Source organism: Schistocerca piceifrons, chromosome 6 (genome assembly GCF_021461385.2).
Source record: "Schistocerca piceifrons isolate TAMUIC-IGC-003096 chromosome 6, iqSchPice1.1, whole genome shotgun sequence".
In the NCBI taxonomy this organism is placed as follows: Eukaryota; Metazoa; Arthropoda; class Insecta; order Orthoptera; family Acrididae; genus Schistocerca; species Schistocerca piceifrons.
The window spans coordinates 593,780,652-593,800,402 of NC_060143.1; the positions used below are offsets into that span (position 1 = coordinate 593,780,652).

Consider the following 19,751-nt stretch of genomic DNA (forward strand, 5'->3'; position numbering starts at 1 on the left):
TCCATGTCATAAATGAGGAGTGTGCAGTGCAGGCATCAACAGTGTGATCTGTGCATGATCAGGGAGCTACCATCCTACAGGTACTTAACCCCTCCCCTGCTGCCCCCCCCCCCCCACACACACACACACACACACACACAAAATGGGATAGCTATCTTGCTGGGGTTTGGATGTACTGTCAAAAAGGAAGGAAGGGTGCAGGGTGGAAGGGCACAGACATGGAGCATACACCACAGTGGGCAACCTTTCCTGCACAACATGCACTTTTGGAAAATATCACAGTTCAAACACAATAATGGGGACCATATACCCCAACAGAAGAAAGATAGCATCAGGAGGGAAGCCAGAAATCAAGATCAAGATAGTGAACCAAGTCCATGCAGACTTCGCACCAGAAGGACCATCCAATGGAAAGTCAGAGGAGATTCACCAAAGATTGATGAGCCCCCAGGGTGAGGTGCATGAATTTTTCTATCACCTATACAAACTTCACCGCTGAAAGAAGACCAGTCAGTCACCGTACACAGACAACCGGAAATTTGTGAGAAGTATCACCATATTTGGATAACACATGTACGCCCATATGCAACAGATGTCAGATTGTTTGTGATGTCATTTGTGAATTACTGAATCAAGTACTGAGCCACACACACCAACAACGTGCACTGCATATTCACCATACACCCACCCATCTTCCCCTTCAATCAGTGCCAACTATGGGATGAATTCTCATTAGGCTAGAAGTTAGCAAGAGGATGGCACTTAGTGTAACCCCTGATGTCTGGCAAAACAGGCCACCACCCATAAACATGATGCGGCATCACTCATTCTACAGAAAGTCACTTCTTCACTGGACAACTACTCCAATCCATTTTCAGCACTGAGCTAGGAATAAGCAAACAACACTGGCTTTCAAACCAGCTCAAAATGACATAACTCCACCATCGTGATGAACACTATTGACACTGACTGAACAATAACTCAACATCTGACTCAGGCAGTGTGAGCTCATGGGATATGGACCAACGCATGAACCTTCCACAACAAGCAACAACTGTGTTTACAATCTGACATTTGTGAAACTGGAAATTTATAATCTTAGTTGTGACGAATATCTGGCTGCACCAACTGAAATTTTACTCCTAGGCCCCAACCTAACCACGCACACAGAAATTGTAAATATTAGGGAAAATGGATGAATGTTCACAACAGGATTATACATTTCACTGCTGTGTGCTAAGCTACAAACCTTGTCTGTCATCACAGTCAGTATTTTTGCTTCTACATGTGTTGGCTTCACCAACTCCCAACCAAATTCATTTACCAACCTAGCCTGGACCTTGAGCAAACCTAAAGATTAGTGTCACCACAACCAGGATTTTGTAGCAATTCTATTGTCTTCCAGTCTAAACAAGCCCTTGCCAATTGCAACATATGGGGTGCAGGAGGGGAGTGGAGGGTGGGTGGTGGTGAGGGGGGGTGGGGGGTGGAACAGTCAAACAGAGCCTAATCACACTCCTGGAGACACAAAAATCACAACACATTCGGCGGACGAAACAACCAAATATTTGGGACAGAAATTAAGAGCTGTGCTACTGCATCCAAGCACAACCACACCCTCTCACACAACGAAGAATAGAAATGGGACTGCAATTTAAGCTGTGCTCTTCCATCCCAGTTAATTCACATCCATGGAGGAAAAATAGAAGCTACACACGACGTTGTTACATATTTGTGACAAAAAAAATTATAATCGAAGGAATAGCTTTTCTTATTCCTATGCTGTATGTATGCACGTGACAAAGGCAATGTTGCAATTGGCTGACTAGATCATGTGTCTCGTGCTTGCTATGAATAGCAGCCACCATCTCCTTTTCCACAATTTTGAAGCTGACATACTGTTTGGTGACTTGTATATTATAAAAATCTGCAGTTTTATTGATACAGCACAAGAAGTACCTCTTCAAAATGTGGTTGATTGTAGTACAGTTTGTAATATAGCTGCAGGAAGTCCCAAAACAAAATATAAAAATTTTACTAGAATGAGAACAAATGTAACCTGAAATTTAAGCACACAAACAAGAAGAAATTTGTTTTGGTAAATTAAGCTCAATGAAGTACCTGTTGTTATGGCAACATTTGAACTAATGCATGCCATTGTCACAGTGTGGGCAGGTGTGTTTAATGGATATCCAGCACAGAGAGCAGCATCACGTGCAATATTACTAGTCTTCACTTCCTGTATAACCGTACCATATATTATATACTCCACTAAGTCCTGTGGTATTCCAGTCTTTCTTGTAATTTCTCTGGAAACAACAACATGACCTATAACTCCAAACACATTTTTCACTTTTTCTCAAAGCAAAATACTAGAGCTAGTCAACACACCTAAAGTCAGTGCTAGTAACAGAAAAATCTATATAATGGTTAGGTCAAATGATATATACTACACACAGATGTATTACTAACCAAACAATGACCTGGTGACACAGAAATCTTGTTTTCTTCTATTAGTGTTTGGAATGACATTCTATCAGCCAACAGGTACATAAACATGCTTAACCTAATAAACTTTGGAAAAACATTAACTTATACTCTGGACTTGGCAAGCAATGAAAGACACATGAGCACACTTCACATTTACTTCGTAGACATTAACTCACAGTCATTGATCCACATTCAAATATTTAAGCTTCAGTTTGCCAGACAGTTTCATTCTACATATTTGTAGTACCCTCCCCAGGGGACACTGCACTGTCAAAGGTACCTTCTGTGCCATACAGGTAGGCTTCTTTGTTCTGAGGAAGTGGCAGTTATGCCAGCGACAGCATAAATAATGGCAGGTTCACTTAAGCTTGATTCGCCTTGACAAAGAAGGTAGATAACATGTGTTTCACACCAGGGAAAGGTGAGGGCAGCTCTACAGTCTAGGTTGTCAATCTCCTGAAATGGAAGCCTGGTCCTTCTAATCGAGCTGAGTGCAGGGTCGGTACCCCCCGCTCTCTGAATCATCATCATGAATAACTTAACACGGCACAGCAGATTGCCTCACAAAAATGAATTGCACCAAGGAAAAGAAGTATGGATACACAGGTGCTGTGTGTGGGGAGGGGGGGGGGGGGGGGGAGATAGGATGCCAAACTGGCTGACTTCGAGAAGGAGAGGCACCACAGCACATTTTAATTTACACTGTCTATACTTTTACAAATAAATTCATAAAACTTTGTCAGTATGACCAGGAAGGATTCAGGATTCACACTCATAGCAGCGGAAAAAAAAAATATTTTTTTAATGTGAAATTTGACTATTTTTTTCACTTACTGTTGGCTGCATTTGTTCCTGTAAGTACACTTTTCTTCATAAGTAAGAGAGATTCTTCGATGAATTTTGCACAGCCTACAAACCACATTTACAGGTGTATGAAAATCTAGAATTTATTTAATCTATGGAAAAATGAATGGGCTGTTACGTTTTAAACTTCGTGTTTAGAGAAAACTTGAATTTTATAGTTAATTATCTCAATTTTTACCACAGTTTTTAAGAGATTTGGGAAATTCTAGAGTACTTACACCAGCCTACGTCCTTCTGAATCTGCTTACTGTATTCATCTCTTGGTCTCCCTCTACAATTTTTACCCTCCACGCTGCCCTCCAGTACTAAATTGGTGATCCCTTGATGCCTCAGAACATGTCCTACCAACCAATCCCTTCTTCTAGTCAAGTTGTGCCACAAATTTCTCTTCTCTCCAATCCTATTCAATACCTCCTCGTTAGTTATGTGATCTACCCACCTCATCTTCAGCATTCTTCTGTAGCACCACATTTCAACAGCTTCTATTCTCTTCTTATCCAAACTATTTATCGTCCATGTACCACTTCCAAACACGGCAACACTCCATACAAATACTTGCAGAAACAACTTCCTCACACTTAAATCTATACTCGATGTTAACAAATTTCTCTTCTTCAGAAACGCTTTCCTTGCTATTGCCAGTCTACATTTTATATCCTCTCTACTTCGACCATCATCAGTTATTTTGCTCCACAAATAGCAAAACTCCTTTACTACTTTAAGTGTCTCATTTCCTAATCTAATTCCCTCAGCATCACCCGACGTAATTCGACTACATTCCATTATCCTCGTTTTGCTTTTGTTGATGTTCATCTTATATCCTCCTTTCAAGACACTATCCATTCCGTTCAACTGCTCTTCCAAGTCCTTTGCTGTCTGACAGAATTACAATGTCATCGGCGAACCTTAAAGGTTTTATTTATTCTCCATGGACTTTAATACCTACTCCGAATTTTTCTTTTGTTTCCTTTACTGCTTGCTCAAGATACAGATTGAATAACATTGGGGATAGGCTGCAACCCTGTCTCACTCCCTTCCCAACCACTGCTTCCCTTTCATGCCCCTCGACTCATAACTGCCATCTGCTTTTTGTACAAATTGTAAATAGCCTTATGCTCCCTGTATTTACCCCTGCCACCTTCAGAATTTGAAAGAGTATTCCAGTCAACATTGTCAAAAGCTTTCTCTAAGTCTACAAATGCTAGAAACGTAGGTTTGCCTTTTCTTAATCTACCTTCTAAGTTAAGTCGTAGGGTCAGTATTGCCTCACGTGTTCCAACATTTCTACGGATTCGAAACTGATCTTCCCAGAGGTCAGCTTCTACCAGTTTTTCCATTCGTCTGTAAAGAGTTCGCGTTAGTATTTTGCAGCTGTGACTTATTAAACTGATAGTTCGGTAATTTTCACATCTGTCAACACCTGCTTTCTTTGGGATTGGAATTATTATATTCTTCCTGAAGTCTGAGGGAATTTCACCTGTCTCATACATCTTGCTCACCAGATGGTAGAGTTTTGTCAGCACTGGCTCTCCCAAGGCTGTCAGTAGTTCTAATGGAATGTTGTCTACTCCCGGGGCCTTGTTTCGACTCAGGTCTTTCAGTGCTCTGTCAAACTCTTTATGCAGTATCACATCTCCCATTTCATCTTCATCTACCTCCTCTTCCATTTCCATTATACTGTCCTCAAGAATGTCGCCCCTGTATAGATCCTCTATATATTCCTTCCAGCTTTCTGCTTTCCCTTCTTTGCTTAGAACTGGGTTTCCATCTGAGCTCTTGATATTCATGCAAGTGGTTCTCTTTTCTCCAAAGGTCTCTAATTTTCCTGTAGGCAGTTCTATCTTACCACTCGTGAGATAAGCCTCTACATCCATACATTTGTCCTCTAGGCATCCGTGCTTAGCCATTTTGCACTTCTTGTCGATCTCATTTTTGAGAAGTTTGTATTCCTTTTTGCCTGCTTCACTTTCTGCATTTTTTTTTATTTTCTCCTTTCATCAATTTAATTCAGTATCTCTTCTGTAACCCACGGATTTCTACTAGCCCTCATCTTTTTACCTACTTGATCCTCTGCTGCCTTCACTGTTTCATTCATCAAAGCTACCCATTCTTCTTCTACTGTATTTCTTTCCCCATTCCTGTCAATGGTTCACTTATGCTCTCCCCGAATCTCTGTACAACCTCTGGCTCTTTCAGTTTATCCAGGTCCCATCTCCTTAAATTCCCAACTTTTTGCAGTTTCTTCCTTCAGTTTTAACCTACAGTTCATAACCAACAGATTGTGGTCAGAGTCCACATACGCCCCTGGAAATGTCTTCCTGAATCTCTGTTTTACCATTGTATAATCTGACACCTTCCAACATCTCCAGACTTCTTCCATGTATACAACCTTCTTTCATGATTCTTGAACTAAGTGTTAGCTATGATTAAGTTATGCTCTGTGTAAAATTCTACCAGGCGGCTTCCTCTTACATTCCTCACCCCCATTCCATATTCACCTACTAAGTTTCCTTCTCTTCCTTTTCCTACTGTCAAATTCCAGTCACCCATGACTTAAATTTTTGTCTTCCTTCACTACCTGAATAATTTCTTTTATCTCATCATACATTTCTTCAATTTCTTCATCATCTGCAGAGCTAGTTGGCATATAAACTTTTACTACTATAGTAGGCGTGGGCTTCGTGTCTATCTTGGCCACAATAATGCGTCCACTATGCTGTTTGTAGTAGCTTACCCGCACTCCTATTTTTTTATTCCTTATTAAACCTACTCCTGCGTTACCCCTATTTGATTTTGTATCTATAACCCTGTATTCACCTGACCAAAAGTCTTGTTCCTCCTGCCACCGAACTTCACTAATTCTCACTATATCCAACTTTAACCTATCCATTTCCCTTTTTAAATTTTCTAACCTACCTGCCCGATTAAGGGATCGGGCATTCCACGCTCTGATCCATAGAACGCCAGTTTTCTTTCTCCTGATAACGACGTCGTCCCGAGTAGTCCCCGCTCGGAGATCCGAATGGGGGCCTATTTTACCTCCGGAATATTTTACCCAAGAGGACGCCATCATCATCTCATCATACAGTAAAGCTTCATGCCCTCGGGAAAAATTACGGCTGTAGTTTCCCCTTGCTTTCAGCTGTTCGCAATACCACAACAGCAAGGCCATTTTGGTTAGCGTTACAGGGCCAGACCAGTCAATCATCCAGACTGTTGCCCCTGCCTACTGCCCGTCTTCAGGAACCACACGTTTGTCTGGCCTAGCAACAGATATCCCTCCGTTGTCGTTGCACCTACAGTACGGCTATCTGTCATCGAGGCACGCAAGCCTTCCCACCAACGACAAGGTCCATGGTTCATGGGGGGGGGGACGACACACACACACCTTAAATTTAGAAAATGAAACGTGTACACTGTTTTGGATAGGAACACTGAGGTACGGAATGGGACTTGTTGCACTCCAGGAACCAGGTGAAAGAAGGGGTCAGGTTCAAACTATCCCTTTATTCTAAGGAAAAGGTGATACAACTTAAGAGTATGGCATTGTAATGATAGTCGATAGGTAAAAAATAATGCCCCAAGCAGCAACAGAAGAGGAAGAAGAAAAATGTTGGGGAAATTTGTAAGCTTTCGGAGCCAGTGGCTGTTCCTGGCAGAAGGGAAAGGAAAAGGAATGAAGAAAAAGTTCTGAGAAGGTTTAGTAAATGGGGAGAGTTCCAAAAAACAGCAAGGATCAACAGGTCTGGGAAGACTTGCCAGATGGGATGAGAAGGAAAGACAAGTCTGCCCTGACTCGCGGCAACTTTTCTGATCTCTCCCAGTTTCCTAAACGTCACCAGTCCATTTGTTTCATCCTCTTCCTTCCCCTTCACCTGTTCTACCAAAGGAGGAGCCACTGGCTCCAAAAGCTTGCAAATTTCCTTAATCTAATATGGAAAATGCGTGGACTTACCAAGCAGCTTATTCCGATTCTGGCAATTATCTAATAGGAGAAATAATGAGGCAGAAATAGCTGACGAAAGAAATATAACTACAGTGAAATGGAATACAGAACAACTGAAGGTTGATCTACTGTTCAAGAGTATCATGACAGACATAAGTTATATACAAAAGATGGTGTGACTATACAGATAAAGTATGGGATGCTATGAAAAATGCCTTTTGAGAACAGCATGTGAAGTATTGTGGGAATCAAGGAGATTTAGAAAAGAACAGTGGCATAATGGCAAAAATAGACAGAAATACAACAGAAAAATGAAGTAAGACTGAAATGTTTAAAACAAAATACACAATCAACTCAGGCATTATATAATTAAGACAACAGAGGCAGCAAGGATACATAGAAAGAAGGAGAGAGATGCCACAAGAGAAAGATAAGAGGAAATAGACAATTTTAAAGAGAAATTAAAGTAGTAACTAACAAGGGAACCTCCCCATCACACCCCCCTCAGATTTAGTTATAAGTTGTCACAGTGGATAGGCCTTGAAAAACTGAACACAGATCAATTGAGAAAACAGGAAGAAGTTGTGTGGAACTGTGGAAAAATAAGCAAAATATACAAACTGAGTAGTTCATCGGAAGATAGCCAACATCAAGGACACTGAAAACGTAGGAGCGCCATGGTCTCGTGGTAACGTGAGCAGCTGCGGAACGAAAGGTCGTTGGTTCAAATCTTCCATCGAGTGAAAAGTTTAATTTTTTATTTTCAGTTTATGTGACAAACTCTTATGTTTTCATCACTTTTTTGGGAGTGATTATCACATCCACAAGAAAACATAAATCGGGCAAGGTAGAAGAATCTTTTTACTCATTCGCCAAGTGTACAAGTTAGGTGGGTCGACAACATATTCCTGTCATGTGACGCACATGCCGTCACCAGTGTCGTATAGAATATATCAGATGTGTTTTCCTGTGGAGGAATCGGTTGACCTATGACCTTGCGATCAAATGTTTTCGGTTCCCATCGGAGAGGCACGTCCTTTCGTCTACTAATCGCACGGTTTTGCGATGCGGTCGCAAAACACAGACACTAAACTTATTACAGTGAACAGGGACGTCAATGAACGAACAGACAGATAATAACTATGCAAAAATAAAGAAAGTAAAATTTCCACTCGAGGGAAGGCTTGAACCAAGAACCTCTCGTTCTGCAGCTGCTCACGCTACCACGGCGCTTCTGAGCTCACACTCTCCATGATGTCTATGTGGCCCATGGACTAATCAGTTTGTATATTTTGCTTATTTTTTCACAGTTCCACACAATTTCTTCCTGTTTTCTCAATTGATCTGTGTTCAGTTTATCAAGGCCAACTTATAACTAAATCTGAGGGGGGGGGTGCGATGAGGAGGTTCCCTTGTAAGAACAATAGCATGTAAGGACAAAGAGGAAAATTTGCCAACAGGTAAACCAAATGTCCTGAATGTACGAAGCAAGTACTTCAAGGGAATTTTCAAAGGCAATACTACAGCCAGATGTAAGCAGCTACACTCTTACTCCGTAGATCTGAAACATGAAACAGCTCATATTAAGAGGAAGGACAGAAGATATTACACTGTCTAAAGAATTACAAAGCACGAGGCACTGATGTAATTATCACAGAACTGGTCTCTATACACAAATCCACAAAATAGTTAAGATGGAATCGGGAAAGAATGGCAGAAGAGTGCACTTTAGGTATAATTAAACCTATGAATAGGAAAAGAGACAGGACCAGTTTTAATTATTACTAAGCAATTACACTGCTGAATGTAACCTATAATGTTTTCTAACACTGGAAAATCCAGGATGGAATGTAGCAATAGGGTGAAAAGGAAAGTTGCTACTCACCATATAATGGAGATATCGAGTCCCAGATCGGCGACAAAAAGACTGTCTCAAATAAAGCTTTCAGCCAGTAAGGCCTTCGTCGGGTGTGCGCCCCTACACACACACACACACACACACACACACACACACACACACACACACACACACACCAATGCAGTGTGGCTTCAGTTAGCCGAGACTGCAGTCACGTGTGTATCAGTCTATTTTTGACGAAGGCCTTGCTGGCTGAAATCTATATGACAGTCTTTTTGTTGTGTCTATCTGTGACTCAGCACCTCCACTATATGTTGAGTAGCAACTTTCCTTTTCATAATATTACTATACTCTATCTCTTGCAGCGACAGCTCACTGTGTCCATACTGGGGAAGTCTGCGACATTTTACGATCGGAACTAACCCAGACCTTGCACTACACTACAGAGCATTCAATTATCACAACCCAGATTTTAGGAGGGGCTCACTATCACACTAGTCAATAGTTTACATACTCAATCTTCTCTCTGTTTCATAACGAACTATGATTAAGATCAAAAGCTAGCTACAAGTTAAAATCTATATGTAGGCCTAGCATATTTATCAACCATCATATTTCCTCACACTGTGTGTGTGTGTGTGTGTGTGTGTGTGTGTGTGTGTGTGTGTGTGTGAGAGTGAGTGAGAGAGAGAGAGAGAGAGAGAGAGAGAGAGAATAGCTCTTTCAAGCTCTTGTTCCAAATCATTGTGGACTGAATTCATATAGTGCTGTTTCCAGACACTCAATATGCTGCAGTTATAAACAAGAAAATTGAAACTAAATAATATTCGGGTACAACACAATCAAAAAACTTGCTAATAACAGTATCAGAATATTTTTCACACTCTTATTTTCTCCATTACTTTTCACACATTTTCTCCATTCATTCGTGAAACTCTCAGTAGGTGATATTTGTTTCATATTCGAGAGCACTCTAGCAAGACATTTACAAACTTATTCGTATGTAAGATGAAATTGCCAAAGCTAGAAACAAAAAAGTTTCTAAACCACTAGGACAACAATACTAAATGTTGATTATAGGGATGTACAGCAACAACGATTCAGTAGCGAAGGTTCAGCAGCTCTGCCGATTCCCGTTGTATGCAGCGCAATGTGAAAATTATGGGGATATTGGTAGGGCTGGACAGATAGCCTTCTGAGACCCCCAAAGTACTACTCCATAGAAGCCACACTCAAAGACTTAACAGAGCTAACCAGCATTTCAGGCTGCAACCCCCCAAGAAACATCACTCCACATCAACATGTCCAGAAATTTTTACCCTTATTCATGTAGGAAATACCGTAAATGAGCCCCCGATACATTTAGTAAATACATTAGAAAGAAACACACTTTAAAGGATTGTACGCAATATGCCAGCAGCATTTGCAAAAGAGATTCCGGTAGAATATATGGATTTCAGTGTATGAGATCAACAACAAATCATATTTGCTGTCAGGAAAATACATGAGAATAATATGGAGCTTCCTAAGCTCTATGCAGACTTTAGGCCTTTGATAGTCTTTACAGAGCTGAAATACTAAAAAATTTGTTGGTGCTTAGCATAGCATCGAAGTATGTTGCTCTTTGCAACATTTGCTGGTTCCAAGGCTGCAGTGCAAGTGTTGGACAAAGGAACCCACTCTCAACAATGCTTTTCGGCCAGACTCTTGCAGCAGTCATTCAGAAGCTTCAAATATTTGGTGCATGGGCTGAAAGTCAGTTCATATGAGCATATGCTGATGTGACAAATGGGCTTACCAGAATAAGAGTTTCACTGGACAGAACAATATGTGAGCTAAAGAATCCACATAACATAGAAACGTAATCGTCGATGGAATGAAGGGATCACAAGGAAGGAAAATAATAATTCAGGTAAACTATCAGCATCAAGTCTCAACTTTGAAAATGTGCAGAATATCGGGATCCAATATTAACAGGACAAATTCAATTTTGCCTTAAAATATGTACCTTAAGTAGTAACAGATGCTTCCACAAATTCAACAAATTGTTGGCCTCTAGGTTTTAAATAGTGAAATTGCAAAATTATAGGGTCACAATAAGTGCAGCTTTAACTACAGATGTTACTCATGAGCAGCAGCAAAGGACATTTCAATAAAAAGTTCCGCAAAAGACCTATGGGGCAGTTCATAGTAACAATGGTTTCTGGAAATCTAGACGAATGCCACACTGGACCATTCCATAAAAGGAGCTGACAATCTAAGATAAATAAAAAGTAGAATAGCCTGCCTTGGTCATGTCCTTAGGGCAGATACGGGAAGAATGGAAAAAGAAAAGGTTTTTGAATAGTAGCTGGTTTGAACACAATAGAGAGGTAGATCATGTAGGCAGCAACTACACAGAATGGGAGAAACTTTAAGAGGCCAAGAACAATTAAGTGTTGTAAGGCCATAAGAACTGTATATCCTGCATCTAGTATTTTCTTAAGTATACCGTATTCACCTATTCTTGTCCATTCACACAATCACTGAGAAGCAATTTGTAATAACTGTACTGCATGCGATCTATTAATATTTGATTAAAAAACAAGATTTGATGGAGGCCTAATTCATTGTCAAAATCTTAAGTTATGGAAAGTTCCAAATACATAAACTGCACCTTGCTCTTCTTAGCCCAGATTTATGAGACTCATGTCATCACGACATACTTTACTAATTATTGAAGAAACTTTGTATCCCATAAAAACAGGATTTACTGTCGGCTGATGGTGATTTACACAGTTCCCCTAACGAACAGCTTATCAAACTACAATTTATACCACGATTACAGAGCCTGAATAGAAATCATTATTTACTTCTTTCGCAACTACAAGCTCTCACAAATTCTGCACAACAGCAACATGTAGAAGTTACAGTGCACCTCCCAAAAAATTATCTATGCTAAAATGATATCAACATTCTTGTAGCAAAACCGAAGTAATCAAATTGTTACATCAGTGAGGGTGTGTATACTTACAATAATGCATTTTTTGCCAACTCATGTGGCATTAACTTGGCATAATCTGTTCCGGACAGCAGAAATGGTGTCCGGACCCCATCTACGAAAACTACATTCTTCCCAGTCTTGTCCACAACTGATTTCTTTCCAGGTGCGGCAGAGGTAACACTTAAACATCTTGCCGAGCCTGTAAATTTTTGTTACATTTATGATTATTGGTGCTATGGCACCAACAAATTTTCAAAAAAAAATCTTAGAGAGAAATTAGTTGGGCAATAGCAACAGCCCAGGTACTATAAATAATAGGTGTGAACAGGCGAATTATTGCTACAGTCGGTCAAAGGTTAACGACCAACTGAGTGAACCTTGTACCACAATACTGCGAACGCATACAGGAATAATATACCTAAAATTAACTAGCAACTATTAATCTGTGTATAATTATGAAACTTACCCGAAATAACAGGGGAAACTTTAAGCGTACTCCTCAGCAAGCCATTTCCAACAGCCATGCACGCCATCATCCCTACACCAACGGCCGAAACTGAAGTCTCGGCCTCTTTCCTGCAATACAGAGTTCGAGTTAAAGACCATTAATGTCTTCTAAACTATTGTAAATAAAAACAACTAAACATATCTAATTAAGATTTAGATTAGTCAAAAACTTGAATAAATGGCCTACACTTCGTGACAACAGCTACAAAACACAACTCTACTGGATGATTTAGGAATCTCGAATGACTGCTGTGCTCCACTGGGTCATATCGCACGCCGAAGTTCGATATCCCTGCGCTAACGCATGCGCACGCGGTTCTCGTCACAAAAAATTACATTTTTACTACAGATTTTGTATATATCACAATTAAAAGTGTGAAATTCAAAATCTTGCTGATACCCCACAGGAATGATTTACATCTGTGAATAATGTCTCAACTACCCATCTGAATATGTATCTAGATCGATTCACACTTGACGGAATGGAACTCAAAGCTAATGCTCAAAATGGATTCACAAAGAACAGATCCACAGAAACGCAAGTCTTCTAATTTATGAAAACGGTCCAAAATGCCTAGGACAAGAATGAATTAAGCTATGGGATATTCTTAGATTTATTTAAAGCGTTTGATCTAATCAGCCATGACTTATTGCTTATGAAACTAGAATTTTTATGTGGGCCCGGGACTTGGTTCAAGTCGCATCCATCTGATAGACAACAGAAAGTACAAATATCTCATGAAGGAAAAGACTAAATTTCAGATTTCAAAAAAACTAGCTATGGAGTGTCCCACATTTCCGTGTTAGGCCCTCTGTTGTTCTTGGTGTATATAAGTAATTTGCCAAACCATCTATCAGTTGCAGAAACGGTGATGCTCGCTGATGACACTACTATTTTTATAGAAGCATACAGGGAGGATAATCTGCAGCAGAGTGTTTCTAGGACAATAAATGAGCCAGGAAAATGGTTTAGCGACAATGCTTTGATAATGAAGAAGGATAAAATAGTATTGATGAATTTCAGTAATATTAAAAGTGAAATTAGAAGAAGAGTAAAAACTGAGTTGGGGAGCTATGTTATTGCACAAGCTCCATACACAAAATTCCTAGGTATATGGGTGGATGAGCACTTGAGATGGGAACAGCATCTACAAGTTTTGAGTAAAAAAGTAAATAATGTTGCTATGTGCTAAGAATGCTTCAGCAATGTTGCAATACTGAATCATTGTTGTGTTCGCATTATGCTTATATGAACAGTTAGGTTAGATACGGTGTGATCTTCTGAGGAAATACAGGTATGCCAAAACAAGCTTTCAAACTTCAAAGAAGGGCTATTAGAATATTGAAGGGTTATTAGAATATTGAGAGTTGGTACATGGAATGTTCAAAGCCTGACAAATAAACACACTGAAATTGAGAATGAAATTAGTCAATTGAAGGTGGACATAATTATTCTGTCAGAAACAAAAAAGAAGGAAGAAAGGAATGCGAAATTTGGAAATTTCATCCATTTTTGGACTGGAGTTGATAAACATAAAATGAGCATTTATATGCAAAATAATTGTCATTATTACCATCAAGTTACATGGCATTGAAACAGTTATAATAAGGATGTATGCACCAAAGGACGATGTGGTACAGCAAACCAAAGTCCATTTCTACCAGAAATTAGACCATCTACTGAACCAAGTCAAAAAACACCAAGAAGTAATAATAGCAGGAGATTTTAATGCGAGGATTGGCTCACAAGTAAATGATGGAGTAGTAGGAAGATGCGGAGAAAATGTTATTAATAGTTCTGGAGTTAATGTTGTAGAATTCTGTAACCAATATGGCTTGAAAATTCTGAACACACACTATTCATATAAAGATATCCATAGATATACATTGGAGAGACCATCATTACAGCAGAAATCAATAATTGATTACGTCATTACCAAGCATGATTGTAGAGTCATGCAGAGAGCCAATTGTGGGCTGATCACTACTTTGTTTTAGCAAAGTTAACATACCCATTTAGGAGAAAACCGCCAACAGCTGGACAAGTGGCTGACCACAGCAATCATGAGAAATTAGAGCAGGCAAGGTATAAGCTCTTTCTCCTGAATCAGTTCAGCATCGAGGATTTATTTCAACATAGATTAGAAAATGAACTAAAAGCGATTCCAGAAGATGACAATGTTGAAGTACAATATGAAAATATTGAAAAAGCAGTTACAAAAAATTTTCTAGAGCAGTAGTCGTCAAACTTTTTTGCCCGAGGGCCAAAACTAACAATATGATGTGGCACCTCGGGCTGCAGATGTCCAGGTCTTTTTATTAACTAATAAACCACGTAAATGATGTGTTATGAACCTCTAATAGACTAGCTATAGTAAAGAAGCGAGAGGTTTACTACTGACTTTCTAGCACTTATCATTGTAGTCGATATCATTCAGACCATTACATGTAGAATGTTCTCTGTTGCCACCCTCAGTGACTCATATATTGTAACACTTTAATTGCCCGATGAAATGTTGCTGCATTGACTTTGTGAACAGATTGTTAATAACAGAAAATTGACTTATACTTAAACGTATTATGTAACATGAGACATGATCACAGCTGTTTTCTACATGTTTTGAAAGTCATTTTTCTTCAAGTCAATTTTATTTCCTACTAGATGAGGTACCTGGCATTGGCTAGATATCTATTTATTCCAATCTTCTATTATTCCCTCACTCTCTGTTGTGCATCTCGACTTTACCCTAACTCACCATCTCTTCACCCCTTTATTATTTGCACGTGTTATATTTGTTTTGGGGAATTTTTGCTGTAACTTCGCTGCAATACTTGAAAATGCTCGTTTACATAGTTTGCTAGTTATTGTGGATCATTTATTACCTTATCACCCTCCCTTAGCAGAGCGTTTTTCTGCATTTGTTTACCTCTCCCAATTTCCATTTTTATAACATCGCAGACTGCTTTCCTTTTATTCTCTGCATTATATATTATTATGTCATTAAATGACAGATAAGCACCTTGTCATAGATCTTGTTGTATCTATGACAGAAATTTAAGAATTCCGTATCATTGCGACTTTTTCAGTGTTTTGGAGGACTTCTTAATACCTACTGTTACCCATCCATTTTTGTGAGATGTTGATAAAGACATGCATTCTTTTGGAAATGCCTTTTCAATGATCAATTTAAATAATGTGGAGAATTTAGAGAATTTCATATTTACATTTTTTTCCTTATACACTTCATCCCAGTTCTGTTTTACTATTTGTTTTGATAAACCTTTTATTTTGATTACTGTTAGATGTCCTTTGTAGGCTTGTAGTTTAGGGAATGATTCGCTGCCTGGTTTTACTTTTGTTATTTGACAGAGATGGTCTGATAGTCTGAGATATTTTACAGTTACATCACATTTTTCCCTGTCCATATTTGTGGCCACATGGTCAGTTACTGATGCAGACTTTGTAGTAACTCTTGTTGCACTATTGACCAATAGGATGTCCTTTTGGTGTGACATCACGTATGCTGCACTGCTGTTGAAATTGCTCGTTAATATTTTATAAAATTTTAGACTTCATTTACGTATTTTAAAGTTTTATTTGTGTTAATATTTGCCATAAAAGTAAGTTATTAGTGGATTTTCATTAATCTCAGTCTTTCTTCCTGTGTTATTGACTCAGGTGGTCTATTATTCGTGAGTGTGGTTGCGTCGTTTGTCCAAGCCTCACGCTTCAGGAGTGTGTTTACATTTTGTAGCGTGCACTGCAGCTTTAGCGGTTATAAAGCTAAGTACTGACAAACTTATTTGTGCTCTGTAATACAGTTATTAAATTTAATAGTTTTTAGCGGTGTTGCGTGCCGTTTGTGGCGAAATAACGATTTAATAAACTTTTGTAGTCGTTCGCTCGCTGTGTTTTTTTAGAGTTTCTGTTTGTCAAAGTCGTTTAATAAATTTCGTAATTTAGTTTTCAACTGACGTTTATTATTGTTTCTAGTGAAACATTTCAGTAACATTTTCATTCAGTGTTTTAACTTCGCTTAGTGTTCCAGTGGCGATTTGAATTTTTTGGTTTTAGCAAATAATTTTGTGAAATTTTGTTGGTACTGCTATTAGCTGTGGTGTCGTAGTTGCTTTCTTAATAGGCAGAAACTTTCGAGACCATTATTGATAGTTCTTAAATAGTTCTACTGGTGTAACTGTACTTTTCTAACGTAGACATATAGTTTTTTCAGTAACTGTAAAATTTTACCATGAGTGAGACGTGTGGGCTCTGTCATAGGTTTGTGAGTAGTGGGTTACGGTGTGGGATTTGTTCAAAGTATTTTCATTAGGGGGAACGCAGTGAGGAAGCCAGTGGTCATTTTAGTGAGATCGTCTCCTGGGAATGCAGAATCTGTAGTAGTAATAAGTTGATAGAGGAGCAGGAGCATAAGATATGTGCCCTTCAGGCGCAGTTACAATGCGCAAAGGAGGAACTAGAGGTAGGTTCAGGAGGGTAAAGTGTGGTGGGGAATGGGAACTGGCAGTTGGCAAGAAGGCAGCTAGGGATAGGAGGTATTCATACACTGTTACTTTGTGCACATGCAATAGATATGACCACTGTCAGAGTTGAGTGGAGAGGAGCCTCGTGTAGCTGTGGATGTAGGGAACATGCAGCAGTCCTCAGTAAATAGGAGGGCTAGTTAGTCGCAAAGTCTAGCAGAAAGCAGAAGGTTCTGCTGCTAGGTAGTTCTCACAGTAGAGGTGTGGGCCAGCAGTTGCAGGAAGTGTTGGTGAGTACCAGGTCACCAGCATTGTGAAGCCTAGTGCAGTGTTGGCTCAGGTGACTGACAGCATAGGGGAGTTATGTAGGAATTTTACGAAGGAGGGTCAGGTGGTGATAGTGGGTGGAGCAGGGAACAGTCTCGATAGGGACGGGGAATATGATGTAGGTGGTCACCTGGTAAAGACAGATACTCAAACTGGTGGCACTAATGTGCATTTCGTGCAACTGTTTCAGGGTCATGATCGACCTCACCTTAATGCGGCTGTTAGGCGCGTTAACATGGGGCTGGAGAGGGCGCAGATGGCAGAGGGCATGGGTCACATCTCTGTGGTGCCAGTTGGGTCTATCAGTAGATCGGGTTTCACTAGGCATGGCCTGCACCTCAAAAGGTATGGGAATGGGATGCTGACTAAGCTTATAGGTGACAGTGTAGTGGGTGGTGGTCGTGGCGGTGGTGGTGGTGGTGGTGGTGGTGGTGGTGGTGGTGGTGTCACTCATGGAAAAATTCCTGTAGTAGTTGGTGTTAGAGGTGCACCTTTTTTAGATTGAAGTCAGCTGATAAGTATACCTGCTTAAAGGAAGTCCCTCTGACTAAGGGCTCACCTTCAGAGGATGTAATGTTTCCAAGTAGAGAAGGAATTAGCATATTTCATCAGAATATAAAAGGTATTAGAGATAAAGTTAGTGAACTGCTTATAGATGTGGACTATGAAATTATTGGTAATGACAGCACCACTTAAATAATTTGACAATTCAGAGGCTTCCTTTACCAGGCTACAGATTAGCTGGCTGTTTTTCAAGGAGTTCCCTGTGGGGTGGGTGAGTGGCTCTGTACGTAAAAACAGTATTCCATTTGAGTCCGTAGATGTTTCACGACACTGCACTGAGCAAGTATTTGAATGTTGTGTAGTGGTAGTTGAATTTGGTGAAACTAAACTTCTAATTGTTATTTTTTGTAGGTACCCTAACTCTAACTTCAGAGCATTTCTGCTCAAGGTGCAGAGGGTTATTGATTCACTTTGTAGGAAGTACCAGAAACTAGTTACATTCGGCGACTTCAATAAAAAATTTTTATATGATGGTGCAACAAAAAGGATATTGGTAGATCTCCTAAATTCAAATGATCTGATGCAAAATGTTTTTTTTCAACAAGGGGACAGTAGCACAGCCATTTACAATATTTTTATTCATTCTTCATTACTAGATGGGCATTCTGTAAGTAAAAGCGTGAATGACCTTTCAAACCATGATGCAAAAATTTTAACACTAAAAGGCTTTTGTACTCAAACCAAGGTCATATTTAAATACAAACTATGTAGGAAAGTTAATCCAACAGCAATAAAGAGTTTTTAAACCTTGTCAAGGAACAAGAGTGGCAGGATGTTTATAGTGCCGATAACATCAATGATAAATACAATACATTCCTTAACACATTTCTCATGCTCTTTGAGAGTTAATTTCCATTAGAACATTCTAAATGGGGTACTAGCAGTAATGGGCAGCACGGGTGGCTGACTAATGAGTTAAGGATATCATGTAGAACAAAGCGGGAATTATATCAAAATGCTAGAAGTACTCACAATCAAGCAACAGTAACCCATTACAAAAAGTATTGTAAGGTGCTTAAAAATGTTATCAGGAAGGCAAAGAGTATGTGGTATGCAAATAGAATAGCTAATTCACAGGATAAAATTCAAACCATATGGTCTGTTGTGAAGGAAGCGTCTGGTCAGCAACACAAGGTCAATGATATAAAGTCAGTTCCCAGTAAAAATATTTCTGTTACTGATAAATCAGATTTATGTACAGTATTTAACAATCATTTTCTGAGCATTGCTGGTGAATAAAATAAAAATTTAGTTTCTACAGAAAATCATATAACTTTCTTGGCAAATGCCTTTCCGAGATTGATGTCTGAATTACTCCTCTGTGATACAGACAAGAGGGAGATCGAGTCAATAATTAAGTCACTGAAGACTAAGGACTCTCAAGGTTATGATGGAGTGTCTAGCAGAATATTAAAGTATTGTGCTGCACATGTCAGCCCTGTATTTAGCCATATTTGTAATTTTTCCTTTAGTAATGGTCAGTTTCCTGAGCGATTAAAGTATTCAGTAGTAAAGCCGCTTTATAAAAAGGGAGAAAGGGATAATGTAGATAATTTGAGACCTATTTCTATGCTATCAGTGTTTGCAAAAGTTATTGAAAAGGCTATGTATTTAAGGATAATTGATTATTTTATATCACACTATTTTCTATCAAATGTACAGTTCGGGTTTAGAAATCGTTTAACCACTGAAAATGCTATATTCTCTTTTCTCTGTGAGGTACTGGATGG

At 39.3% G+C, this 19,751-nt stretch overlaps 1 protein-coding gene across 1 annotated transcript in view; it reads right to left on the reverse strand.

The window, feature by feature from the left end:
- LOC124802539 (trifunctional enzyme subunit beta, mitochondrial) overlaps positions 1 to 12,996 on the reverse strand; it is a 76,895-nt gene extending 63,899 nt beyond the window's left edge. The window contains exons 1-4 of the mRNA XM_047263398.1: positions 12,836 to 12,996; positions 12,608 to 12,717; positions 12,172 to 12,340; positions 2,122 to 2,309 (exon numbers count right to left, since the gene is read on the reverse strand). Coding sequence (XP_047119354.1) covers positions 2,122 to 2,309; positions 12,172 to 12,340; positions 12,608 to 12,677 — 427 coding nt within the window. The 5' untranslated portion in view covers positions 12,678 to 12,717; positions 12,836 to 12,996. The remainder of the gene's footprint in view (positions 1 to 2,121; positions 2,310 to 12,171; positions 12,341 to 12,607; positions 12,718 to 12,835) is intronic.
- Positions 12,997 to 19,751: the final 6,755 nt, after the last annotated feature.